This window comes from Dryobates pubescens, chromosome 25, assembly GCF_014839835.1.
Source record: "Dryobates pubescens isolate bDryPub1 chromosome 25, bDryPub1.pri, whole genome shotgun sequence".
In the NCBI taxonomy this organism is placed as follows: Eukaryota; Metazoa; Chordata; class Aves; order Piciformes; family Picidae; genus Dryobates; species Dryobates pubescens.
The window spans coordinates 7648356-7668514 of NC_071636.1; the positions used below are offsets into that span (position 1 = coordinate 7648356).

Consider the following 20159-nt stretch of genomic DNA (forward strand, 5'->3'; position numbering starts at 1 on the left):
AATATTTATTATTTTTTTTAAATTTAAATGAGCATGACTTACTAGTTTGAAACAATGTTGTAAGGGAATTGTACACACTTGGGCATAAATGTCACTGGAGAGAGAAGGCTGGAAATGTGGTTTATGTGTATTTTAAATGACAGAAGTGAAATGCATGAGCAAACTTTCCTATTTGGCACTCTGCAGGATAACATGATTTAATTTTATTTACATTTCCACTTCGTATGTACAGCTATCAGAAGCAGCTGGCCTGCACTATGTGAGGTTTGTGGATGCCAGATACATAAATGCTGTGTGTGTTGTATTGCAGTATGATCAGCATAATGTTGGCACCTGCCTAACAGATCCAAATCCTTGAGCACCTTTAGTCTTATCATCCTGACATGTAGTTCTTGAGTTGATGAGGACCACAGCCTGCTGTCTTCCATCACTAGAGCAAGACTGGCCAGTTTGCTTTTGCATCAGAATCATTTGCTGGTGAATCTGGGGAACTTTACGTTCCACTGGAGAAAATGATGCTTTCCTAGCACTACTGTCTCTTGTCCAAAGGAGGCTGTGTGTTATGATACAGTAGATTAGATCATCCACATCAGAGACACAGTGGTCAATAATATGCATAATATGAGATGATTTTTAGACATTTTGAATAACTGGTGATATGTGCTTCCACTTCTGCTTGCTGCTAGGCAGTCAGCCTGCCTGCCTGGCAGATGTACAAAACATAGCTGAACAGTTTGGTTGCTGTGCTTGAAGGTACTCTGAAATGGCAAGGAATGAGAAGAATGAGGAAAAAGTATTACAATTAAACTCTAAAAGTTGTTTCTCTGTGTGTTTCTGGCCATTGTGAGCTGTTATTTGTGTGGCTAGAAGCAGGGAAGTCCACCTGTGATCTCTTAGAAGGGGAGATGCTTTTCTTGGTGAATTGTTTGACTCTTTCCAGGATTGTAACTTGGAGAGAGAATGCTGTTTGGAGAGCTGTTGTCTCTTACCTGAGCAGTGGTCATCCTGCATTGGATGGTGGTTAATCGAGTGCATTAGCCAGAGTTCATCCTCATGAGAATGCCAGAATTGCCTGGTTGGAAATGACCTGAAGATCAAGCCCAACCATAACCTAACACCTCCTTATACACAACAGTTAGACCATGCCTCTAAGCACCTCCAAATGTCTTTAAAAAACTTCCAGGGGTAGTGACTCCACTGCCAACCTGGGGAGTCTGTTCCAGTCTTTGAGAATCCTTTCAGTGAAGAAGTTTCTTTTAATATTCAACTTAAACCTCCTCTGGTGCAACTTCAGGCCATTTCCTCTCACCCTATCACTTGTTAATAGTGAGAAGCAGCCGATCCCCACCTCACTACAACCTCCTTTCAGGGAGTTGTAGCCAGTGATGAGGTCCCTGCTCAGGCTCCTTTTCTCCAGGTTGAACAACCCCAGTTCCCTCAGCTGCTCCTCACAGGACTTGAATCGGATGGGAACAGGAGACTGGTGTAAGCAAATCTTCAAACACTAAAATGCAGGTTTGCATGCAGCTCACACTGAAGTGTTTACATTTCTTTTCTGTTTAAGGCAATGTGGTTTGTGTATAAGAGTCCTGAAAATCTCAAATGCAGTCAGTCACGTTTTGGTATTGTGTTTCTTTTGGCTATCATAGTGCTGTAACAAACCAGCATTGTGTGAGTGTGGCAGTTAAAGTTGGGTGGGACTGGAGAAGAAGAAATAGTCATTTATGGTCTCAGCAGCCAGCAGAATGGGTTTGAGTTCAAGCTGGACCTCCTAGGGCAGCCTAAATACAAAATGGACTCCTGTACTTGAAGCCTGCTGTGTTCCAGCTCAAAATTCTTCTCTTGGTGTACTTTTTCTGTGATGTATCCTACATTCTGACATTACAGAGAAGAAAACCCAAGGATATGCCAGGTGTACTATCCAAAGAGCTGAAAATACAGTTTTACTGTTGGGGAGGAATTGTAGTCTTCCAGTCTGAGTCATATTTATTGTTGGCTGCAGCTGGAACTGCAGAAAGTCTGGATTTGCTTGTGTGCATCTGGGTCTGGGTCATTATCTGTCTTGGTTGTTGGGTTTTATTTTGATTTATACAAAGGTAAAATATTTCCCATCTAATTGTGTGTCTGACATAAATACAGGCAGGCTGTGTCACTGGGAGATAATCCTTACATGTTCTTGTCACCCACAAATAGTTCCTCCTGCCCCTACTTCTGACTTTTAGTGTTTAGGAAAAAAAAAAAGATGAGCTATGAACGAGCCCTGAAGGTCAGTAGATTCAGGCTGTCTCATTCTGGCAAGGGAGTGAATTCCAAAGCTGTGGGGCCCTCTCAGCTAAATGTAAAGATGTGAGGGTTGACAGAGAACTAACAAAAGATACTGTCCAGCCTCTGCATCCCACCAGAGGAAGGTGATAAGGGTAAAAGAAAGTGGACAGGGCAGAACTGGGCAGATAATGCATGACAGCAAATGCATTTTTAAATTTTACCTTTCAGTGTTTTCTTAATAGGAACATTTATTGCTGTAGAAGTTTGCTTGTAGGCTGGATCATTCTGAGTTCTAACTCAACTACTTCAAAAGTCTTTTATAACCAGAAGCAAGTTGTTGATCTTCAACCCGGGGCACTACAAGAGGGACAGAGCACCTAGCTAGCAAGTCCCACAGGGCCAGTTTTGCTTACAATTCCTTAGCCAGTTTTTGAGCCATGTGAAGTGTGAAATACCATTGTTACCGTGAAGTCAGTGAGCTTTGAAACTCTACTACTGGTTTTGGTTTCTTTTTCCAGTCAGTCTGTGTTGCAGGATTTTACTCTCCACCTCACACACAAAGCTCACTTGCTTGATGGACCAGGCTCCTTGTCTAATTTCATTAAACCCTGAACCAGTGCATCTCTTAGCAGTGATCGTATAAATGCATCAACATTGGTGAACCAATTATGCTACCATTTAATTTAGCTCTGAATTAGCCCAAATTGAATTGAACAGCAATTTCCCTACCCACCACATACAGCCAGGATGTCTTCTGCCAGACAAGGAGGTTTGGAATAGTCGTTAAAACCAAGGGGCTTTAATTCATTGCGTTTTACATCTTCTTTCCAAGCAGCGAATCCCACCTACCATGATCTGACTTTGAACCAATTTCCTGCTCTAAATTTCACTTTGTACCCGTGGTGGATACAAAGATGGATACTCTCATCTTGGGAAATGCACATGAGGCACCACCACCTGCAAACCAGTGCAAGTTGCTTAGCAGGAACAAGCTATAAAGGTTTAGGATTTTATTGAAATCACTCCCAACTCCTTCCCTTCCTTTCCACTGCACTCCTTTCCAGTGCTGCTAGAGAGTGCTTGAAAAGACACCTCTGCTCCTCTTTCATCACCAATAGAGAAACTTTTGTACACTTGCCAATGCAAAGATGCTCTGCATGTCATTAAAACTTGCACTGTCTACACTTCAGAGAGGCCTTGCTTGATTCTACCTACTGCATTAGAGACAAAGAGCACTATACATTTATTTCCCTTTTATTATGGTAACGAAAGCCTACCCATACTTATCTTGACAGTATTTAACATTGCTTTCTTTGCTAATTATAGAATGCCTGACCCGGATTTCACCGTCAGAGACGTGAAGCTATTAGTGGGTAAGTTATTTTGAATGCACTGGATTAACTCTATACAGAACAGAATTGCTTTGAAATACTTGTCCAGTTGTGTTTGTAGACATTTGTGATAACTCTCAGAAGCTGGAAGAAGGCATGGAGAAGCAATTTGTAAATTAAAAAGGCTGGGAGAACCCTAATTAGTGGTTGTGCTGACCAGCCTCTGATCTCATGCTGGATAATTGGCTGTTTGAAGGATTCAGAGTGAATGCTTTTGCTCTTAACAGGTGTCCTACAGACACTCTTGTGATCCTGGAAAGCAGCAGCTCTATTGATTGAGTTCCCATTTTTTGTTATCTGTTGTAGAGCATCTGTTTGTTAAAGGTAGGATTTGAGCCGGATCACCTTTTGCCTGTGCTCTCCCACAGTCTTTTATCAGTGTCAGGCCAGGTCAGTGCTTTGAGGAAAGGTTGCTAAGAGAGACTGAGCACAAAGCTTTGCAAACTGCCTGTCCTTTTGATAAGACACAAACCAGAGGAGTGGTGGCCCTAATCATCAAATGTTTCGTAGCAGTTTTTGCAAAAGAACTTTTTAAACTCTTAAGCTACATTTTGAGTAGGAGATTACACTGTGTGCTCCTTTGAAACCTGCTTTTACTGAAGAGGGATGTGTTCTTTGGTGTTTATCTGAAACTGTACTTAAGTGATCCTGCACTGTGTGAAGCTGTCGCTGTGGAGCTACCTGAGCTTTGGATGTGCTGGCTGCGGTCCTTCACGGCGATTTTTAACTGTCTTCTTGCTGGTTAGGATTTACTGGTTTTATTGACTTGTGTGGTGACAGGAGTTAAGTTCTGAAAGCAACCCAGCTGCTGCCTTCTGAAAGACAAATTTTTCAACGTTACCCTTAAGTTTAATAATCAAAAGGAATATCAAGTCTGGAAAAGATGTAGTTAAGAAAAACAAAAGAGGGAAGAGCTTGTGCCTCATTTCTGTTCTCTGGAGGTTATCTGTGAGAGAGGGGTTATCGCCGATAACCTTCCTTCACAAACAAAACGTGGCAATGTGGTTTAATTTATGACCATTTTATGAGTTCAGGGAAGGAAAAAAAGCCTCTTTGGCAGAAAATCCTAGGGTAGTGGTGTGGAAGTGCTGTTTGGTAGCATTTCTGTTGGTCAATCTGCAGTTAAATTAGGAAACGACTTTGAGGGTATTTGGAAGTCCTGAATTTTATGGGTTTCTAAAATACCTGCATGTGCAGCGGTATAAATACCTCTCTTTGCTGCTGAGGAGCCTTGTGCATAAATCCTGTCATTATCTGGACCCTGTTAGCAATTTTCTGTGGATTTATTCTGTAGCTGATAAACTGCCATTTCTGCCTCAAACTGCTGAAGCTGAGGATCTGACTCTGAAATGTTTTGGAACATCGTTGTGGTGCATGACAACATTGTTTTTCCTGTGGAACAGTCAAAGTGTGGGAGTTGCATTTCCTTAAGATTGATGTCCCTTGAAGTATTAAGGGGGTGGAGATTCCTGTGTACGTGGCCAGCAAAACAGGAGGATATTTATAAATAAAATGGTATTTATAAAACAATGGAGCAGAAATAACAATCCTAATTAACTTTGAAATTAACTTTCATGTTAGAAGTGTGCCCTTTCTCACAGCTGCTTCAGCAATTCAGGTGTGTGCTCTTGGCCAGACACCACACGTCCTGGGTCTGGTTTTATTGTGTTTGGACAAACTCCCTTTGGAGTCATTGTATTGAGTCTCTAGTGTGGTCAAGAACATTGGCACCTGATTTTTTTGCCTTTCTTCTTCCTTTTTGTTCCCCCTACTTTTTCTTTTATTCCCCCCCCTCCCCCCTTTTTCTTTCCTTGGTTCCCCCCCCCCCCCTACTTTTTCTTTCCTTGGTGTTTCCCCGCCCCCCCCCCTTCTTTTTTTTTCCTTGGTGTTCCCCCCCCCCCCCCCCCTTCTTTTTCTTTCCTTGGTGTTCCCCCCCCCCCCCCCCTTCTTTTTCTTTCCTTGGTGTTCCCCCCCCCCCCCCCCCCCCTTCTTTTTCTTTCCTTGGTGTTTCCCCCCCCCCCTTCTTTTTCTTTCCTTGGTGTTTCCCCCCCCCCCCTTCTTTTTCTTTCCTTGGTGTTTCCCCCCCACCCCCCCTCCTTTTTCTTTCCTTGGTGTTTCCCCCCCCCCCCCCCCCCCCCTTCTTTTTCTTTCCTTGGTGTTTCCCCCCCCCCTTCTTTCCCTTTTTTTTGGGTCCCCTTCTTCTACAGTTGATGACTTCTGGCATCACAGGTGGAAACTTTGATTCAAAAGGTCCAACATATTTGGGAAATGGGCTGCAAGTCATACCTGAAAGGTCATGGTTCTTCAGGCAAATCATTTGTGTTGCTGTGGGAATTGTGCTGTAACAGCCATATTGATGCTGAGAGCACATGGGGGCAATTCCTGTCTCCATCCCAAATTTCTCAGTTATCTACTAATGGCTTCAGGAGACACTGGTGAGCAATTTTCCCCTCTCACATCATTGCTGACGATTCTAGTTTTAGGTTAATATATGTGACACTCACAATTTAATGTTCAAGTAAAGCAAACGAAAAGTTTTAACACATGGCCAAGAGAAGTTGTGGAGACTCTGACTCTGCAAAGTGTGCAAAGCCATGCTGGATGGGGCCTGGAGCAGTGCAGCCTAGTAGGAGGTGTCCCTGCTCATGGCAGGGGGTTTGGAACTGGGTGATCTTTAAGGTCTCTTTCAACTCAAATTATGCTATGGTTGTCCCTGCGGTTTTTTTAGCAGACTTCTCAGATCCTGCCTTAACCTCCCAGGTATCTCTCTTACTGAAGTACAGCGTTTTCAAAACTGACTCAAGGCCTTGCTGATCCTGGGAGGGGAATGAAGTTTTGTGAACGTGAAATGGAATGGCTTTAACTCTGCATCTGAATGTGCGTGGGAGGAGAGAGACTATAGCTCGAAAAATGTTGTGTCTGTGTAAACTGGTTGTTGTTTAAGTGCTCATCTTTGTAGTGTGGTGGTGATATTTAAACCCATCATTTGTGCTCTTTCCTTCTTCGAATCAGGGGAAACACATCTGTCACAGAACGTTTTGGAGATGGTGCTGGGTTTTTCCCAAGCACATAAATTCTATAGGAAGTTACTGAGCCTTTGGTTTTAAATTATTCTGGTATCTTACTTGCTATTTCTAACGCTGCTGCTGTATCTTCTCCACATTTCGGTACCTGTAAGTCACAGGACAATAACAGTTTTTAGCTTAGCTCTTTTAATCTCCCTTTGAAAACTCCAGTCTGTGGAAATGAGGACAAAAAAAAAGCTGGGTTTTTGAACACTGTGGTTACTTGGGCATAGATGTCTGTTTTATTTAGTGTTTTTTCAGTCTGCCAGTCTTGCCTGTTGGTTTTTTGTTTGGTTTTTGTAATTTAAAAAAATGCAGGTACCAGCTGTAATTTGTTTGGTCCTGTTTGTGACCTGCTGTTGATGACTTATACCTTAGTGTTGCAGGAATGTGCACCTCTGTGTAATATATGTGGATGGAACACTTCTCATAAGGTAGCTTTATTTTAAAGACTGTGTGACTCTGAGTAATTGCTCATGCCCAGAAGCAGCCCTACAGAATTTGTTTTCCGGGGCTCTTGTGTTGGCTGCTTCTGCCAGCAGTGCTTCAGGGACACAGCAATGAGAGAATCTATCCCAGATGGGCAGAAAAGAACAAATGTGTGTTCCCAGATGCGTGTACTTGAATATCCATCCATCCATCCTTGTGTGAAAGCTTTATGCTGATTACACTAAAGAACCCATGAAAATATTCTTGCCAAGGACTGATTAACCTAGGACTGAGCAAGGAGAAAGGTAACTTGCCTTGTTCAGCAAGCTGTTTGAAAGCCAGGGCTTCTGTGGTTGCTGTTGACCATCTCTAGCCCTTGCTACTCCTGAATTCTAGGACTGAATGCAGTCATTTGCTTTAGTCTTTGATGTCAGAAAGCCAAGGCAATTCAATTTTTTAATTAGTTTGACTTTCGTCTTAATGTTCCTCTTTATGGGCATCTGATGAAGGGAGCAATGAGTAGTTTGGGAAGTTATGAACCCTGTAAAGGAGAGCACATACGTGAATGTGTGTATCAGTCTACCAGGCTGAGCTCCTTTCTCTTTCTTTGATTACTTTGGTGTTTTGAAAGCAGGTTGTTTGGGGCAGCACTGATTGAATTTAAAAGAGTATCTGCTTTTCTGTGGCATCTGCAGTGTCTTGCCCTTTGACTTGTAATTGATGTCTGCACTGCCTTTGTCTTCTGGGTTGTCACAGCCTGCCCAGGAGCTCCCTGGGTAGGTGTGGAGTCCTGCAGAAGCAGGGAGTTTGTATGTAAGCAGTGATGGCTAATCTGGATGTATTTGCTTCGATTTCTTAATTTTAGCTGACTTCTCTTCAGTTTGTGTGCTGCAGGCTGGCAGCTTTTACTCTTGTGTCTACACAAACTAAATAAGCCACTAAATAAACCAAAGCAGTGCTGCTGGGTCTGTCATGTGCATCTCTGTCTCTCATCACAGGCTGGTGTAGCTTTGTGTGCCAGGATAGGCATTATGCACCCTAAGAGCTAAGCTTGCAATCCTGGCTGGTGGCAAAAGGGGCAATTTCAAAACACACTGAGGATTGTAAGGAAGAAAAGAGACTTTCAGTTATTGTGATCCCTGGGCTGAAGAGGTTAAAGTTGTGACCACAGCGGAAACTTCTGTAGGATCAGCAGCATTGTTGGATGGAATTCACCGTGCCCAGCCAGGCTTTGTATCAGTGGGAACAGTGCAAGTACAGGACTTAGACTATTCATGGGGTGGTCTAACAACTGTCATCAACCCACTGATTGATTTTATTTAACTAACTCACTAAACGTTTATTTATGGAGTTTAAAAAAACACCAAAAGTGTAGGAGCCCTGGGGAATGTATCCTCAGACATGGGGTTTGCTACTAAAATCTGGTGCTGTGGACTGAACTAGGCCATGCATAGAAAATGTTTGGTTCCCTCCATTTACTTGCTGTGTTTGAAAGGCTTTGGAGTTTTTGTCTTGTGTAAAGAATCCAAGTAAAGTTGAAAGCAGCACAGCTTTTAATTGTGATAAGATTTGTGCATTGAGGTATGGCAGTAAAAAGCAAACCTGACAAGTCTCCCAAAACTGCTGCAGAGAGCGGTCTTCATCTGGTCCAAGGAGATGATGCACAAGATGGGACCTAATAAATCATTTCAATATTTGATTTCTGTGATTCTGTCAAATCTTTAAAGACCTGGTGGCAGGCTTTGATCTCCAGGACAAAGAGTGAAAGGAAAGCCAAGGCTCTACATATCCTGTGGCTTTCTTTGCTGGGAGCAGCTGAAGAGATATCTGATTATTGCTGGGTTTTGTCTTCTCATTAGAAAAACCAAAAGATCAGGAGGAAAAAAAACAAAACACACAACCCCCCCAAAAAAACATCAGTTTGCAAATTGAGTGTTTAAACAAATATGTGTGAAGGTCTCTGCCTCAACTATGAGTTTATAATCCTGGTGTCAGTGGAGCAAGATAATGGAATAAATTACATCAGGAAACCCCAGATGTTTGCAAGGGAGAAGCCTTGTAAATAGGGGGGGTTGGCCCTGCAAGTGCAGGTCAGCCTTCCCTTGTGCTGCTGATGAGTACCAGCTCTGGAGGAGATGCTCTGTGCTGTTGTACATCTGCTCATGGTTTATTCACTAAGTGGGTAATATGTTAAGGACTTCATTGTACCGTGCTGAGCTTTTTTTAACAGCACTGGAAGAAATTAGATCTGAAGAGGAGTATTTCCCTGGCTGTTAAGGTGTTTTGGTTTTTTTCTTTCACAGGGGCAAGCCCTGAGCAAGCTTTCTGAAGTTGGCATTGCAACATTTTGCTCATTGTAAGATAAGCTGCAATTCCACAGTGTAATGGGATACAGTACAGAGTGTGGCCTTCTGCTCAGGTGCTTGTTCACTTCAGTATTTGAAGCAGCATTTGGGGAGTCAAGGTGTCTGGTTTACCTGTAACTGATGGGCTAAATTTGGAGAGCTGTGGCCTCTTTTGTGTAGGAAATAGTGGTGGGGTGGAACAAGTCCCTTGCTAATTAATGGAAGCAGACAGAGCTAAATAATTTAAATTCAGTTGGGACAGAAAGGATTGCTGCCCCTCAAGCGTACACAACAGCCATTAGCTACGTGAGACCCTGCATTGTTCATCTAGCCAGTTTTGTGCTGTTAAACACATACCCTGCTGTAGTCCCCAGGATCTCTAGCTAAAATGAAAGTAGATATGCCAGGTACTTCACAGAAAGACAAGAACTCCCCTAATCCATACTTCTGAAATAGGTGATAATGAAAAGGGAATGGAAAGAGATCCAAATGTAGGTAATCATTACTGGGGGGTTATAAAGTATGATTTCTGTATATTTTCAATGGTACACACATTTGTAGATGAATACCTGTACCTCTCTATAAATTTTATTCAGTACTGAATCAATCATTGGTGTCTCTTCAGAAGGGAAAATTGTGGTGGTGATGGTGACTGGAGGTCAGGTGGGTAAAGGCAGGAGGAAGGACAGAGACCATTTATTTTACATCATCATACATCTCTTCTGGTGTGTTAGCACAACGGTTCCTGAGCTGGCTGGGCATACATGTTCAGCTTTTTGTTAGTACCTACTGAAAAAACAAACCAGGTAGCTGTCTTGGAGTAACTGTTTGTTCCCCCTCTCAAACTGGTCTGCTCTGAAAATTGTATCATGGTTGAATTCACGTCAAACTACAAAGCAAGTCGAGAGGCTCATAGTGTGGTCTGCAGGCCAGTAGGGGAAGTTTTGTCTTAATCAACGTACAGTTCTCCATCCCGTGAAAGAAAATGAGCCATGCAGATACAAAAGATGGACAAAGCAGCCACACACTGCAGTTCAGAAACCTTTCCATCATTTCTGCTGAATAGGGACCTGGTTGTTGCTTTTTCTATAGAGCAACACTCTGTTTGTTACAAGGAAGTTGTGAAATTGGAGACCTAGAGGAGTTAGGAGGGAGGCTCATTAGGGAAACTTTGTTGTGAGGAGTGCTTCCCAAAATTAAACAGGCTGTTCAAAGGAAGTGCAGAAGTCTGCCCTCGACTTTCATCCAACTCTTGATTAAGATGTATGGTTCTCCCTCTGTGCTGGGATTTATCTTGTGAATGGCAGTGCCACATTTGGAAGAGCAGAAGAGCTGAGTCAGGAGTCATTAGCTGCTCTGCCTCCAGGAGTCTTGTATGGAGGGGTAAGGAGGGAGCAGTGAGATCTTTCCTCTGTTCCTAGTGTCCAGATAATGCATCTTTAAAAACACAGTGGACTAGGCTCTTGTAGGAGAGAGGAGTCATCACTGATCTCAGGGGAGGGGAGGTCTTGTATGAATTACTGCCATTCATTAGAAGATTTCCCCTCTTGTAGCTCATGTAGGCAGTTGTGCCCCATGGTGTGATCTGTGCCTGGCTTGCCCTCTGAGTTTTGCTTTTTCCTTTTGTATAAGTGAGTATAAATCAAAACAGAGTTAATGAAAGCATCCTTGTTGTTCTTGTGGTTTGGAAGGCAAATGACTGTGTAGTTTCATAAAAAACAACTTGTGAAGATGTTCTTCAGCCAGTGAGGATTCAGGTTGAGGGTACCTCAGTCATTGGATCCTACAAGTCACACCTTAAATTCGTTAAGAGACTCAGATCCACAAGAGACATCTCTCCAATATCTGAGAGGAGCAGGGAGGGATCTAAGAGCACTTTGGAGACAGGAGATAAGGGTGGCTCCTTGCAGGATGAGGCTGAGCTTGGATGTTTCTCATGAGCGACTGTAAAATAATTGCATGCCAGTGCTGTTCCTATTGATCTGAGGATACAAACCCAAACCCTGTGGTTTAAGGAAGCTGAGTTATGTAGCTGGCTACACACTTTGTCAAAGGGGAAAGTGGAAAATCAGAAAGCAGTGTGTGTCAAGGCCAGTGATTTGTCTGGGATGTTACAAAGCATTTTGCAGTAGTACAGCAACATGTGTTTGAGATCCAGTCTTTGTAAAACCAAACAGTTCTCCATTGTATTGTTCTGTGGCCAAAACTTGTTTTAAAATCTCCCACTATTTAAAAAAAAACACACTTTGTGTTTAAAATTAACTTCCAAATGTCCTCACAGTTATGCTGTTGGGACTGCCAACATTGCTCTGAAGCTTCTCTGTAATAGGGAATTCTGCTAAGTCAGACCTCGGCTAAAATCAGCAAATAAATATCACCACTGCAAATGGTAGCTTCCAGGTGTCCTTCCAGTATCTGAAGGGGGCCTGCAAGAAGACTGGGGAGCGACTTCTCAGGATATCAGGTAGTGATAGGACTAGGGGGAATGGAATGAAGCTGGAGGTGGGGAGATTCAGGCTGGATGTGAGGAGGAAGTTCTTCACCATGAGAGTGGTGAAGCCCTGCAATGGGTTGTCCAGGGAGGTGGTTGGGGCGCCGTCCCTGGAGGTGTTTCAGACCAGGCTGGATGAGGCTCTGGCCAGCCTGATCTAGTGTGGGGTGTCCCTGCCCATGGCAGGGGGGTTGGAACTAGATGATCCTTGTGGTCCCTTCCAACCCTGACTGATACTATGATACTAAGTGCCTCTCAGATAGGGTGGAGTCAAACCAAGGGTTCCTTGACAAAAGCGTTTTTAAGTGCTGCTGGTGGGAGCTAGCCAGGCTTCTTGCTGTTGCATTTCTTTTTCAATGTGAGAACTACAAAGAGGAAACATCTGGACAATTAAAAGGTGCTGTTTTGTTAAAGGGATTCACTCCAATTCTCTCTACCAGGTTTCTCTTTTCCAAGTCTAGCACTGAAGACTTACTGGCTCATCCTTTTGTCTTTGTTTTGGCTTTTTCTTTTCCCTTGAGTGACCTCTCCCATGTTTTTTCTGTATCCCTCTTTCTGTGTGAGGCCTCCATATTGTACAGAACTAATTTTACTCCCTAATCTCATAGCAGCTTGTGAGTAAGCACAGATAAATCCTTCCAGAGATGAGCAAGTGCTATTAGGATACTCTTACCAACCACAAATCAATAATGATAGAGATTGACATCCCTTGCTGTAAGCAGGACCAGTAGTACTTGCCAGGTGGGTTTTTGGTTGTTTATTGTGGGATCTGTTAGTTCTTTGTGGGACACACAGCAGTGCTGTAGTTGATCAGACAACATAACATGATTTCAGAACTATTCCTCTCTCTGCTCCCTGCTCACTCAGGGCTAGCAAGGATTACAAAGTTGTGGAGCTGCACTGTGTTCTCTCCTGGACGACACTGAATTGAGAAACTAGACTTCACAGTTTCTGCATGGATTTTTTTTCAAGTGAAGGTTGCATTAGTGCTTTTCCTACAGTCTGAGAGCTCTGCCTAATTTGTTGAAAATTTAAGTGGTTCGTAGCATCTTTGCAGCAGCACTTTGGGACTTCGGCATTCACCAAATTAAGGTGGAACAGTGCATGTGTAAAATGGAAATCTCTCTCTGTTCAAGTGGCGCATTGCAGACTGCCAGAGGATGTTGCTTCATTTACCACACACTAGTTTTGTGCCTCTTAAATCACTTATTATTGAAGAAGAAAAGATCCAGCCAGTCAGAAGGGTTTGGTATCACTCTGATTTCCCCCAGCAGCCACCATCTCTTTCCCCAGTGTGTGTGTAACTGTGCTGTGAAACAGGCAGGGAGCTGACCCTGCTTAAAATAATTATTTAAGCCTTATCACTTTCCTGAGCATTGGTGACCAGTTTGTATCATGAAACCAGGACCTGGGGTGGAGGGAGGTTAAAACTTACCCAATGTTCCTGATAGACCAGAAATAGAAAGTTGTCCTTCCAGTTCCAGTGCTGGGCTCTGGTGCCAGACTATCTTTTTGTCATCTAACCTGGCATCTAGTTTTTGTTGTTGCTGTCTGTTTTGTGCCCGGGGATAGTGTCTCTGTTCCCTGTGCTACCCATCACACCTAACAACCTCCTTTTTTGCCATACTAACTAAGCAAGTCTAAACTGGTGGCCTCTTCATTCTCTTCCTCCTCTCCCTTCTGCTGGCATTGCTTCCTCTCCCCTTCCTTCTGCTGGCACGGACTTTACTCTTCCTTTCTGTGAGGTTGTTCAGAAAGTTGAACTGGCAGAAAACTCAGAGTCTTCCTCCCTCGCAGTGAGGAGGAGGAATAGAGATGTATATATTTTTTATTTTCATGGGGTTTGTAATGCTGGTTTAGCTCAGCAATAACTGATGCTGGGCTAACACATGATGGATTCAGCCTTCCAGCTCTTTGAGCTTCCACTGGGGAGCTGTGCTTCAGAAGAGGGTCTGGTGAGCGATCCTTGATCTGTGATTAGGCCTTCTGTGCAGTAAATAACTAAAAAGAAGGTATTTGATGCTCTCTCTTTATGCCTTTTTTTGGCTCTTAGAGAAATGAAATGTAACACTTACTCGCCTATGTTTAGCATGTCCGCTGACTTGCCATTTTGGAAGTAGAGCCATTTCTATTTTTAGAGCTGAGCTTCCTGTTTGAGCTCTCTTTAAGTTTGTCCTTTGCCTAACTCAGTCAAACTCTTTAAAAAAAAAAAAAAAGCCTTAGTTAAACTGAGACAGTTTTGCTAAAAACAGTCCTGTCCATGTCTGGGTATAAGCAGCAGTAAATCCCCACGGAATGAAAGTTGTAATAAAAATTCAGCCTCTCAAAATAATGTATTTCCATGATGTCAAAACGTGAAAGTGAAATTGAACTGATGTGTTGATGTGGCCAGGGTCATCTCAAAGCCTCTGTCTGCAAGTGCATTTGAAAATGAGTTGTCCCAAGTGGGAAAATGAACCAGAACACCTCTTTTAGAACAGCTCCCTGTAGTCACATTCTTCTGCAATCAGCATCCTCTGCTTTAGCTCATCCAAGCTAGGGAAGAGCTGTCATATTCTGGAGGAATAGCACCAAAATCCTAAATATTTTGTGGTAGTTGTTGTGCTTTAGTGTCATAACTTACTGTAGTCCAAAGTGTCATACTGATAGTAATATGTATAAAACATGTATAGTAATGTCAGCATGTTCTGGAGGTTCACAGTAATGTCAGCATGTTCACAGCTATCTATATACATCTTAAGATGCCCTCATGAAAATGTGGGCACTAGGTGTGTGGTGGTGTTGTCAAGTCTTAGAAAAGACACCTTTAAATACCAGTCTAGACCAAAGGATTGCTGATACAATTCACACATTAATTCTAACATGGATTGTAGTTGAAGGTCATCTTCCATTTCCTAATTTCCAAATATCAGGAAATTTAGGCCCTAGTGTTTTTTTGTTATGGACTGATGGTGAGATTTCAGGAAGCAGAAAGGCAATGGAAGGGAAGAGGTAGTAGCTCCCCCCTAGTTCTGGCTGTTCCAGCCCTGGTTGTGCCATGCTGGCTTTGACCCTGAGGTCCTTCTCCTGGTCCAACCTGGGTGTGTGCCTAACCTCACAGTGAGCTGATCCAGTTCATACTGTCAGCAGAAAACCAGAAAGTCAGAAAAAGGAAAATATTTTCCTGATATTTTAGTAATCTCCATTTGCTTGCCTTGAAGTCAGAGAAATGTTTGTATCAAAGGCAGAGGTTTTGGTTGCACAGCTAGGACAGGGGAGGTGAGAACATTGGAGAGCAGGGAGCTGTTGAATCATATCAGTGATCTCCCCAAGCCTCTGTGGTGGAGAGGCGAGCTTCGGCCCTGGCAGCTGGATTTTGGGTTGCAGGCTGGGCTTTTGTCACTTGTTGCTAGATACTCCGGTCACAGCTACACTCTTTTTTCCACCACTGATTACTGGTGAAGAATATCACAAGAAAGCATAGCTTGAAATTTGCAATGTAAATAAGGCCATAAAAGGCTAAATTGTCCTTTCCTTGGGGTGTGGCTCTGCATCAGAGGCAGCTTTCCTAAAACTAAGAGAATAGATTGCAGTGATCCAATCAATGCTCCTTTGTGCTTGTCTTTGGAAATGAAGAGCTCTGCTGTTGCCAGATTAATGTGTCACCGAAGGAAATAATTTCATTTCTGCTCTTGATAGTGTAGAATACAAGGATGCTATAAAATGCTATTAACCCAAAATAATTTAAATAACATTTCCCCTATTTTTTTTTGGTAATCTGTTACTGGTAAATATGTTTAAATTTGAAACATTTAGATTTGGGGGATAAATAAACTGTAAGATTTTCAACAGAGTTACATCCCTTCCCACTTTCTTTGAGACTTGTGGTTTTGTGTGTGTGTATTAGTGTATTACTTTCCTTTCTGTATTTGGTCCTGGGGGGTGTGCTGATACTATAGGTTTATGCATTTGGATGCTATATAAAACCAAACAGTAACACGTTCCTTTGTATGTAGATTTGTTCCCCCGCCCCACCATGGTTTTTCACTTGCTGACGTTCTAAAGAATCACTGGAAATTACAGTTTATATTGGGGGTGGATGTAAGGGTACTAATTGATTCTGTCTAATGCCACTAAACCACATTATTTGCCTTGAAGCTCTTTCTCTAGTCTAGTTCTGTAGCGTTAATGCTTAAGACGTTTTGCTGGCTTAAGCTCATCCTGTGGACATGCTCTAAATACTCTACCTTTTGTTGCGTGAAGAAACCTAATAACATGGGTTACTGCAATTTGGCAGTTTTCTACCAAATGATAAAGCTGCAAACACTGAAGTGGGGAAGGAGGGGGAAGGCACGTGTCAGATACTGGTGGCTTTACATCTCCATAAGAAGGGAATAATTTAATCTCACTGAAAAGGCTCCTGCTCTGCAGCCAGTGTGGCATGTGCTGTGGAGATGGAGGGGGGCATATACCTGGGTAAGGGGGCATAAAAAGGGAAGGCAGAGGAGCTGGACGTCTTGGTGATACTTTTTCATGGTCGACCAGCCTGCACTGGGTGAGAAAACTAACCGGGAAGCGTGCTGGAGAGGTGGATGCGAGTGTTGGAGCTGAACTCTTATTTCCCTTTGTTCTTCTGTGCCCTCTGGTGGATCTGGGAGCGATGGTATTGGTACAACTTGAGAGCTTCTTACCCTGGGTCTGAAATGCAGGGAATGTTGTGAATAGCTCCACTTGAACAAGGACTTTTAGCTCCGATTCATATCTCTTCCAGTTAGGATGGGGTATTGTAGTTGTCTCCTGTGGGTAGGAGAGGAATACTGCTTTCCAGCTCCAGGGGGATTAAAAGGGATGCAAGGCAAAGCCTCAGTCTTTAGGTACAATTAACCCACTAGTGAAGCTAGCAGATTTCTTAAGGCTCTGCCAAAAAATCCTGCTCTACAAACCATGGATTTCCCTCCCCCTCTGTAAGAAGCATAAAGATTAGTAAGGACCAGTAGGGCTTTTCCTTGGCATTTGAGGTTGGATGCTGGTTGTAGACATTGTTCTGTGTTGGGTACACATTTTAGTTCATTCACAAAGGGTTAAAATAATCCCCCAGGGTAGCTTTAGCCTCTTAAAGGACAGGGTTCATAATGGTTCTTACAGAAAGGATGTTTCGCCTTTCCTCCTTGGTGAGAGAGTTGCACCTCTTCCTGGTGCTGTTGTGCTGGGGAGGAGACAGCAGCCTAGAAAACACTGGGGTAATTTTCACCTTCAGTTCACACCCTCTCTGCATTTCTCATGTGCTACTGCGTGGTTGGTGTTTGCTTTGTGTGTGGACTATCTTTTGCTTCCACTGCTCCTAATGCTGGTGCTAAATCCACTTCAAGGGAAAGGATGGGATGTTTGGAAAACTGGTTTTGAGGCTATTTTAGGTCAAGGCAGGGGAAGGCAGTGCTTCACCTTTTAGAGATGGGAAACACAGTGTTGGACCTCAGAAGAGACTTGTCTCAGAATGGTTTGGAAGGGACCTAAAAGGTCACCTGTTTCCAACCCCTTCCACTGGACCAGGTTGCTCAAAGCCCCGTTCAGTCTGGCCTTAAATACTTCCAGGGAGGGGGCATCCACTACTTTCCTGAGCAAGCTGTTCCATCAAAGCCCCAGAATTTCCCATTCATTGTTCCCTCTCTGGCAAATGGTTATGATATTCCACACTCAAAGCAAAGTGCAGGTGCAAATTCTGCAGGGGAGATCAATGAGAGCTTTGCTGAATGACTTTGGAGTTGGAGCCTGTCACTCCTGAGGTCTCTGGGGTGGGCTTTGAGAAGTTGTGATTTGTGAAAACATTTGCTGATGCAGGGAAGGTGCCATGGAACTTGAATTCATGAACTACAGTTCTCTTTCTGTCTAGAGCACAAGGTTTGCTTCCCTGTTGCTCTTCAAGTTTGTTTGTTTTGGTTTTTTTGCCAAGAAGCCCAGGACAGAGAGCAGCAAATCTTTGTATGAAGCCAACTCATACAGGATAGGAGGCAGGGCCTCTGCACAAGCTATTTTTCCTCCAGGTGTTTGGTTTGGTGTAAAAAAAAATGATGCTATTGCAGCGCATACCAGTGTTGTAGGATTTAATGTGTTAAAATCTTTACAGCATCTTGGTCACTAGGCCTCTAAATAAAGGGAACAGATGTTATATGTGCTACTCCCTCTGTAATTTTCCTGTGGGTTTACTAATATGTGGGCTTGAGTTTTTTATTATTTTTTTTTTTAAGGTTTCAGATGAAGCAGAGTTCTTAAGTAGCTCTTCCTGATTGATTTTATTTTCCATCTTACATCTGTGCAACTGATTTTTCTCCTTGCCTTTGTCTGTTCCTCCTGTCAAAGATGGCGCTAGCTTGTTTCTTAGTTACTGTCTTTGTGATCCTGTGTGGGGATTTTCTTCTGCTTGGTGAGTAAGCAGAGGAGGAAGACGTTTCTTTAGGCCATAAAATCCTCTCCAGTGACCCTTAGCATCACACCATTTTGACTCTGAGTCACATCTGCTGTGGGAGAGGAAACAATGCCTCTTAATCCTGCACTGTTCAGGAGTTCTTCAGTCAGGTTATACTGGAAAAAAATCCTGGGAAGCCAAGGATGAGGTGACATGTTGAAGCTCCCCGTGTCGGCAGCTTGCCACTGCATTTTGGAGCCTCTGTGTGCATCTTTCCCTTGTTCTTTACTTCTCTGCACTTCTGGATTTCTTTTTTTTTTTTTTTTCTTTTTTTTTTCCTTTTTTTCTTTCATTTTGTGTTCTTCTGGGAGCAGGAGATAGAAGAAAGAGCTGAATCTTTCAGGGAAGTTGGCAGTAAGCCAGAACTGCCAGGAAGTGGGCAGCAAGCTTGAGGCTGTTAACCTGTAATTTATACATCTCAAATTTTGTGAGCAGTACTCCAGGAATCATTATGTATGGGCTTGGTTGACAGTACTGTGGTTTAAGAGAAAAACATCCCCTCAAATTACTCTTTAATTTGCAAGTCAAGAGACTATCAATTCAGATCTCAGCTCTTCTGCCCATAATTGATAATCATGTACATTTAACAAACCTCCTATTGAACCAGGCCTCACACTTTCAATTCATCAGGTAACTGCTGATTTTTTTTTTTTCCAGAAAGGATAATTGAGAGGCTTCCAGCAAAGCTGAGATCAAACCTACACTGTAATATGGCAGATCCCAGACTCTGCCACATAGTCCTTCAAATAGAACTTTGTGGTATCTGTGTACTTAACCCCTCTGGGCTGTAGCCTTTCCTTTAATCCCCAGACTCTGGAAGCCAGAAATGAGGTTGGCTTTTATTGAGAGGCTGTTTAACAGGACTTGCCAAGCTTTTGAGTTGAAAACAGGCTATTGCCCTGAGATAGTAAAGTTAACAGCTAAACAAGAACAAAAAAACCCAACACTGCATCTTCTGTATGCTCTTTCAAACATGCAAGTACCAGATTTAAAGACTCTTGTGCTTTTTCACCTGTAACTGAATTTTCTCCCTGTCCTGCCTCAAAGTGGCAGCACCAGGTACAGTCCTGAGTTCAGACTGAGGATGAAATTGTCTTTTCTGGCCTTGGAGGTGAAGAGTTTCACTCAGGGGCCAGTGGGGCTATTCCAGATTACCACTGTATGCATTTTTCCTTTTGATTACAAAGCTTTATGGTCTTGAGCTTCTTTCCAGAATCATTATCACATCTGTTGCTGTCCCTGCTATTAGCAATAAGGATGTTTGTAATGGAGTGATGCAATCCAAACTCTGGTCTGTGGTGAAATACTGCTCCCAAGCACTCCACAGGCCAGGTGCTGTGATTTTTAATAATGCCTCTGATGTCCCATGTATCCACCTCCATTTTGGTTTAATGTGTTATTTCTTCAGCAGTGAAAAATCAGTTTGGAAGCATTGTGAGTTTGTTTGCTGGAATCCCTCTTTCCTGGAATCAAAGCATGTCTCTCATGGGCTCCTGTTCACTCACACACAAATGAACTGCTAATTAGGATGATGAAATTGCTGGGAGAGGTGAAACCTTCCAGTTGGCCAAAGAGAAGATTGTGGATTAATCTGTGTAATGCTGAAGGCCCGACTAAAACTGCTGTTCAACATTCTGGTGCTAATGAGACTTGTATGTCTGCCACTTGAGAAGCTGAAAGTATGTCCTGTGGTTTCTGTGAAGAGATCCAAAGTGGGGACTCACTCTTCTG

The 20159-nt window shown here is 43.0% G+C and overlaps 2 protein-coding genes across 6 annotated transcripts in view; one reads left to right on the forward strand and one right to left on the reverse strand.

Moving 5' to 3' along the window:
• Positions 1–20159, reverse strand: part of P2RX4 (purinergic receptor P2X 4) — a 271548-nt gene that overhangs the window by 100364 nt on the left and 151025 nt on the right. The window lies entirely within an intron of this gene.
• Positions 1–20159, forward strand: part of KDM2B (lysine demethylase 2B) — a 115746-nt gene that overhangs the window by 7914 nt on the left and 87673 nt on the right. For 4 of the 5 annotated variants that reach the window (XM_054172957.1, XM_054172958.1, XM_009909592.2 and 1 more), the window contains exon 4: positions 3592–3638. The exons of the other annotated variant lie outside the window; for it this stretch is intronic. In XM_054172957.1, coding sequence (XP_054028932.1) covers positions 3592–3638 — 47 coding nt within the window. The remainder of the gene's footprint in view (positions 1–3591; positions 3639–20159) is intronic. 5 annotated transcript variants of the gene reach the window in all.